The sequence below is a fragment of the Culex quinquefasciatus genome, chromosome 3 (genome assembly GCF_015732765.1).
Source record: "Culex quinquefasciatus strain JHB chromosome 3, VPISU_Cqui_1.0_pri_paternal, whole genome shotgun sequence".
Taxonomy (NCBI): domain Eukaryota; kingdom Metazoa; phylum Arthropoda; class Insecta; order Diptera; family Culicidae; genus Culex; species Culex quinquefasciatus.
In genome coordinates, this window is record NC_051863.1 from 155,496,859 (window position 1) to 155,503,992 (window position 7,134).

The 7,134-nt window shown below is 39.6% G+C and overlaps 1 protein-coding gene across 1 annotated transcript; it reads right to left on the reverse strand.

The window, feature by feature from the left end:
- Positions 1-1,394: 1,394 nt before the first annotated feature.
- On the reverse strand, positions 1,395-6,311 carry LOC6045476. The gene is made up of 4 exons (XM_001862807.2): positions 6,099-6,311; positions 5,942-6,027; positions 1,820-1,964; positions 1,395-1,763 (listed from the first exon to the last, which is right to left on the reverse strand). Exons 1-4 carry the CDS (start codon positions 6,277-6,279, stop codon positions 1,639-1,641), a joined length of 537 nt encoding a protein of 178 aa, XP_001862842.2. The 5' UTR covers positions 6,280-6,311; the 3' UTR covers positions 1,395-1,638.
- Between the last annotated feature and the right edge of the window lie 823 nt (positions 6,312-7,134).

The following is a 7,134-nucleotide window of genomic DNA, read 5'->3' on the forward strand; positions in this document are numbered from 1 at the left end:
TAGCTCTCAAGACTGTCAATTGAGTAGCGGTTGGGTGATTGACGGACGGCAATATAACGGACAATATAGTTCAAAGTACCGTAAAATTAAGGAACGTGGCAAACTTCTAAGACCTTTTTTAGATCAATTCGAATTGGTTGAAGCAGGTGCCCAACCCTGGTTGACCTGCGGGCTCACAAATCGAGCGTGACCGAACCTGACCTTGCCATGGACAATCCTTTGAATGGACGAAAAATAATGAAATCGTGGATCACCAAAATTAAACTTTATCAACCGTTTTCTGATGTGGAAGTTCATAAAAAAAACAGGTTCTTCATTCACATTCACCACAACGTCACAACGTCACGTCCGATTAGACCGAGAAGACATCAACCTGATGGCCAGACAAGGCCCACTCCATTCGTAACGGGACAGCCCCTTATTTCTCAGACTGACCCAAAGTTGATTGATTGGTTCGAACGAGAACCACTTAAAACCTGGGTTCCTCCTGTGACCTTGAACGCGCAGAACCTTACAAATGTTTTCAACTTGACTATTTTGTTGCACCTTTTTTTCCATAGGTCAAAAGATAAGTTCAAGCCTTAGAGATTAATGCAAATGAGCTCCGGTTATGGAAGTGACCATTTGTAACACGAAAAAAAAACGAATGTTCAAACCTAACCATGGCACTGTTTTTTCGGTGTAAAACATCGCTAACCTAACCTCTTCTACAGGTCGGCATTAACATTCCATCGAGCGCGCGCGCTAGCGATACAGATTAGAACAACTTTGCGTGCCAACTTGAACGGTTCAGGTCCCCTCGCAATCCATCATACAGATCCCACCCCAAAGTGAGGGTTTCGTTGGTGCGATTTAGTCAAATTAGAAGTAAAAAAATATTCGTACTAAAAACAAGGTGCAGTGGCCATCAGCTACCAGCAAAAGCTGAGCGCAGAGGTGTCAGCCGAGGAATGTGAGATTAATGGCAATTTAATAAATTATGCAACCCCGGCTCAAGTTCAAGCTCCAGTTTTGGTGACGCGGGTAACCTCACAAGAAGTTTGGATTATGGCTACTGAGAATTGGCAAAAAATAAGTTGATAGGAGGTTGAACTTGGACCTGAAGTGAGTGAGTTTAAGATTTTTTACTCGTTTCCAAATTTTCTCAACAAAAAAAATGCTGCAATTTCCAGTAGCCTAGGTCAAGTGAAGTTTACGTTGTTTACGTCAACAAATTATAGAGTTCAAGTTTCATGTCACAGCATTGAGCCTGGTTGGAAATGTCGTTTAGTCACAAAACATTCGAGCTCATAAAGTATCAGAGTTAAGCTTTCGTTTGCCTAGTGGACCAATTTCTGCTGCTGAAGGATTTAAAGCAAGATAGCGTGCTGTCAATGAGAAACATAGGCCTATAATTAAGGTGCGTTTCGGCTTTTTGCTTACTTTATTAACCACTAATAAGGTGATAAACTTTGGCACTGGCATTGAGGCAGGTTCCAGCCATTTGGCAATGTGTTGAGTCGAACGAAAAATGTACGAAATATTTTACCCTTGAAAATCGATTAAAATTTTGAGGTTATGTTCATTTCACTGTCAACGTGTATTTTGATTCAATTATTTAAAGACTGAGATAATTGCAAGCTTTGGGTTACACCAACGTCAATGTCTATCAACAATTTCAGCAGTCGACAGCTCCTGATATTCGGTCTTGTCGAATCGTTCTGTGATCTGGTGCATCTCTCTGTAAAGCAGCAGTGTGATTGTGCTAGCAAAAATCAGTACCCCTAAAAATATTTAATCGTTATTAATAATTAATAGCTCTTTGCCTAAAAATACTGACCAGTGGTGAAGACAAATGCGCCAATCACCAGCCTTCGCTCGTCTTGGTTGACTTCAAACAGCATCCGTTCAATGTGGGCATGACCGATGAAGCCCAGCGTGGCCACCAGAAGGCAGAAGAATGGTAAGATGAGGCGAGGACTTTCCTGGAATACAAGAGAATCTGTTGGTTATAACCTGCTGAAAATAATAAAATCAAGATTCTTGAATTAAGAGATAATAATTTAGTTAGGAATTTAATTTGACCACCTTTGGTTCTAGCATAAATGTTACCTCTTTTTCTGTGTAATTTCTCTTTTCCTTTGTTTTTCTCAATGTTTATTTGATCCGACCTTTTTGCCTTTCTTACAAAAGAAAGGTTTAAGGTTTGCTTTTGGAAAATCGCTTTTCTCAGAAATCTTAAACAAATTCGTGCATGGCGAGGATTCGTCCCAGAAAAAAATCCTATTACTTAATTGAAGGTTTAGATGCGCTCTTTCGATTGAATTTTGGCTCGAAATCCGGAACCCAAAGTCTGATTTTTGAGAGCTCTTTTTCTGAAATACATGAGCGATGTCTGTATCCGCTCTTAAAAATTTGTGTCTTCCATCACTGGAAAACCGCCCGTAAAACCCACAATTTTTATAAGTCAGATCTGTAGCCGTGGTGTCGGAGACGAACATTTTATTTTTCGATTCACAATTTTCGACCAGTAAATGTGGTCAAAGCCATTTTTAAAGGTATTTTTTGGACTATTTTACAGATAACACTATCAAATTAAAAGAATTCAGTTTCAAACAAAAAGCCATTCGAAAACATGCGCCATAAACTGCTTGGGCCCAAAATTTGAAGCTTTTCCAAAATGTATTTCCAGAGATATAGCCATTTTAGTGTTTTTCGTCTTATTTTTACCCTATTTTTTCCTATTAAATTTTTTGGATTTATACAAAATCATATACTGAACATCAAAATCGAAGTCCCGGCTCGTTCTCGCTCGAAAGCTCGACAAGTTAAGTCGAAGCGCGTGACGCGTGAAAGTGTTCTTTCTGGCTTCTCATAATAGATCGACATTGCATACATATTTTTTTAAGTTAATCATAGACTAACAATAAAGACTGAGCACCCTTTATTTTTCTTCTAATAATGTCAATCCGATATGTTTTTCTTAATTAAATTTAATTATTTTGCAACAAATAATATATCTCTGAAATTAAAAAAAAATGGCATTTGAGGTTTAGCCTAAAAATAATCGAAGCTTTAGGTAAAATTCTCACTGGGTGGTATCATTATGTTTCTGTTTTTAATTGCACCAATATATTTCTCGGAGTTTCATCATTTTGTAAGAAAGGCTCTATTTTACCTCTGGTGATATTAAATCGGGTTTTCACAACACTGTGGAATTAAGTGGGTAATAGGGTGGGTACGGATTTTGAAAAGTTCTCAGATCAAGTTCTGGTGTGGTTCCCCTTGTAGGGCATACCCATAGGGACTCTCACACCAAATTTCAGCTCATTTGGTTGAAAACTGGCTTGTCTCAAGCGAGTTCAAGTTTACATGGGATTTACTATGGGAAATTTTGAATTTTCGTTCATTCACTCCTACAGGCCCGGGGAAAACATGTAAAAACTTCTAGGATGGCCAGAAATGAGCGGAATCGTCTGGAGAACAACTTTCCCTAAGAGACCAGGTCGATTCGGTCAACCCCCATCGAGCTCAACGGCAATACATCCGGGGTTTTCGGAACTAACGGTTTTCCCCAGAAAAGCATCAAATTTTCCTTAGCATGCTATTAATGTTTGATGAACACCACGACGCCACATGTCAAACAGCTACCACGTGGTTGTAAAATTTGCACCATAACAGTTTTTTTTCTTATTTGGAGGTTCAGAATACAGCTAAATAGTATCAAGATCACCATAAATGATAATTGTATAGTAACAAAAAGTTATTCTTTATAGGCGATGCTAGTCCACGTGGTAGCTGTTTGACATGTGGCGTCGTGGTGTTCATCAAACATTCATAGCATGCTAAGGAAAATTTGATGCTTTTCTGGGTAAAACCGTTAGTTCCGAAAACCCCGGATGTATTGCCGTTGAGCTCGAGGGGGGTTGACCGAATCGACCTGGTCTCTTAGGGAAAGTTGTTCTCCAGGCGATTCCGCTCATTTCTGGCCATCCTAGAAGTTTCTACATGTTTTCCCCAGGCCTGTAGAAGCGAATGAACGAAAATTCAAAATTTCCCATAGTAAATCCCATGTAAACTTGAACTCGCTTGAGACAAGCCAGTTTTCAACCAAATGAGCTGAAATTTGGTGTGAGAGTCCCTATGGGTATGCCCTACAAGGGGAACCACACCAGAACTTGATCTGAGAACTTTTCAAAATCCGTACCCACCCTAGTGGGTAATTCTCTACCAACTCACACGAAATCGGGAAAAGTTGCCCCGACTCCTCTTTGATTTGCATGAAACTTTGTCCTAAGGGGTAACTTTTGTTCCTAATCACGAATACGAGGTCCGTTTTTTTTATATCTCGAGACGGAGGGGCAGTACGACCCCTTCAATATTTGAGCATTCGAAAAAGAGGTATTTTTCAATTATTTGCAGCCCGATACGGCGATGAGCTTTTTTTTTCGTAAAAACGCGGTATTTTTTTATAAATAAATATTTTTGTTATTGTCTGCTCTACAACTATGTATAACATTGTTACACTTTAAAAAATAACACGGAATTTTAAAATGAACAAATTTGATCTAAATGACCCTTCTGGGTCAATGTAGAATCAAAATGTACATTAAATTTCCCTTAAAATGACATGTTCCAAAAAAACTACATTCAAGTAACGAAAAATGGCAGAGTTTTTTAAACTTTTGTAGTGTTTTTTCGATGATAAATACGTCTTTTCGGAATCCTGAGTACGCCATCAAATCGGGCGTTTATTTTTTCAAAAAAGTGCCTTTGACATCAAATTTCTATCTCATCACCGTTTCGGGCTGAACAAAAAACACCTCTTTTCGCATGTTCAAAAATTGAAGGGGTCATACCGCCCCTCCGTCACGAGATACAGTCGACTCTCTGGTTGTCAATATCCAAGGGACCGTCGAGGAAGAGAATCATCAGTTTATATATTATAATATTGTTTTCTTGATACTCAGCTATGGGAGATAATTATGGCAACGTCCATCAAACAAAAACAAACTAATGTCAAACACCCTTCAAAGCTTCGTTTCGCCAAGAAAAGTGTCTATGCAAGCCATAAGAAAGTGAAATTATTGACAACCGGAAAAGATTTTTAAAGCAAACAGAATCCAAGGGACCGTCGAGGAAGAGATCTTTCAAGCAAGGTAAAATATCGAGGAATGAAGATAATTGAAGTATGCAGATTGAAGGGACTGAAGAATTCATCGATAGATGGAGAATTATTGATATCGAGAAGATCGACAGCCAGAGAGTCGACTGTATCAAAAAAGGACCTCAGATTCGTGATCAGGGACAAAAGAAACCCCTTAGGACAAAGTTTCACACAAATTGAAGAGTGGTGGAGAACTATCCAAGTGTTTTGGTTTTGGTTTTGGTTTTGGTTTTGGTTTTGGTTTTGGTTTTGGTTTTGGTTTTGGTTTTGGTTTTGGTTTTGGTTTTGGTTTTGGTTTTGGTTTTGGTTTTGGTTTTGGTTTTGGTTTTGGTTTTGGTTTTGGTTTTGGTTTTGGTTTTGGTTTTGGTTTTGGTTTTGGTTTTGGTTTTAGTTTGCTTTTCGATTTGTTTTGGTTTTGGTTTTGGTTTTGGTTTTGGTTTTGGTTTTGGTTTTGGTTTTGGTTTTGGTTTTGGTTTTGGTTTTGGTTTTGGTTTTGGTTTTGGTTTTGGTTTTGGTTTTGGTTTTGGTTTTGGTTTTGATTTTGAACGCCAAGGCAATTCTATAGAGCGATTAATTTGATTTGATTTTTTTCAGGCTGCAAATTATTGAAAAAAAAAACGTTTTTTTCGAATGTTCATAAATAAAAGGGGACGAGCCTTCCCTTCGCGACTAGATATCAAAAACTGAACCTGGGATTCGTGATTTAAAATTACTCCTCACGCAAATCGAATAACCAAATGAAAATTCTGTTTTATTTCAAAATTAAAAATAAAACTTTAAATCAAAAACACTCACCTTCCACACTCCCCACAGGAACACGCCGGTGACGACGTAATACACTAGCAAAACCACCGCCAGCAGTGGAATTTCCAAGTTGTTCACTAAAACAAATCAACACAAATCAGCTCGACCGCTCAACTTCAACCCAAAACAAGCCACCACTTGATCTCACCGTACGAAAACGACGCACAAATCCCGTCGTCAAAGTCGTCCAACTTTTGCGTCACCAGCAGGGCGTACAGAACCGTCCCGAAAATGGTCGTCAGCGTCCCGACCAGGTACGACAGGATGCGCTTATCCTCGTACGGAATCTGCATCCACTTGGGAGTGCCAAGCCAACTGGGGGAACTCATCGCCGGTTAATCCAGCCAACACTGATCGATCACTAGAACGGAACTGAGCTTGAGCCGGGGTAGAACTGTGATGGGCCAGACGTTGCTCATCAATTGGTTGTTTGTTTACCAAATTGATAGACTTTGAAGGGTTTGTTATCAGCAGCGGCTAAACTTATCAGACTTTAAGAAGGGTTCCGATTCCGGTAGGTTGAGGCAGTAAAAGTTAACAGGAAGGTGCAATAAATTTCGGGAGGACCAACAGTTGGGTATCTCTCTTTTTTTCGATTAACAAACTTCGCAGATATGGATTTAAGGTTGATGACTTCAAGTGCCATAAATCAATCTAAAGAAGTGTATTTGGATTACAACTGAACTGGCATTTGATTATCTAGTGTCGTGAATTTCCCGAAGGTTTTTTTCGTGTTTAAGTTCTTCCAAATTTCAGTACCAGTTCGCTCCAGATTTGACACAAAATTCGCGACCTTCCCCAAACCTCAAAGCTCATTCCGACGGCCAGCTGGTCGGTCATACGGTTATTTGAAGGTGCCTCACCCAGAATTGGAACCGCACGAAACGCAACGGTCGCATTTTCGCCATAACCCAGTTACAACGCATGATTAGAGATACCTAGTCCCTGGTCACTGCAGTCGAGGCGGCCGGCTTTTGACCCAAACGGACGTTTGATGGACAGCCGCAGACACAAATGACGGCAGCGGCACGTCATTTTTTGTTGATGTTTTGTTTCCAAAGTTTGCATGTGTGTGTGTTTCGTGTGCAAGAGCGTGTGCAATGAACTGTCAGAGTTGCAACTCTTGAAATTGCAGGGTGCTGTTCAAAATTTGGGGTTAGTCAATTTTCTTAGAACATTCAAAT

Excerpts from the sequence above, each read along its gene's own strand:
- LOC6045476 (XM_001862807.2), bottom strand. The coding sequence starts at position 6,279 with ATGAGTTCCCCCAGTTGGCTTGGCACTCCCAAGTGGATGCAGATTCCG. Across the intron at positions 6,028-6,098 it reads TTGTGCGTCGTTTTCGTACG|TGAACAACTTGGAAATTCCA; the intron begins GTGAGATCAAGT and ends GATTTGTTTTAG. Across the intron at positions 1,965-5,941 it reads TCCTGTGGGGAGTGTGGAAG|GAAAGTCCTCGCCTCATCTT; the intron begins GTGAGTGTTTTT and ends CTTGTATTCCAG.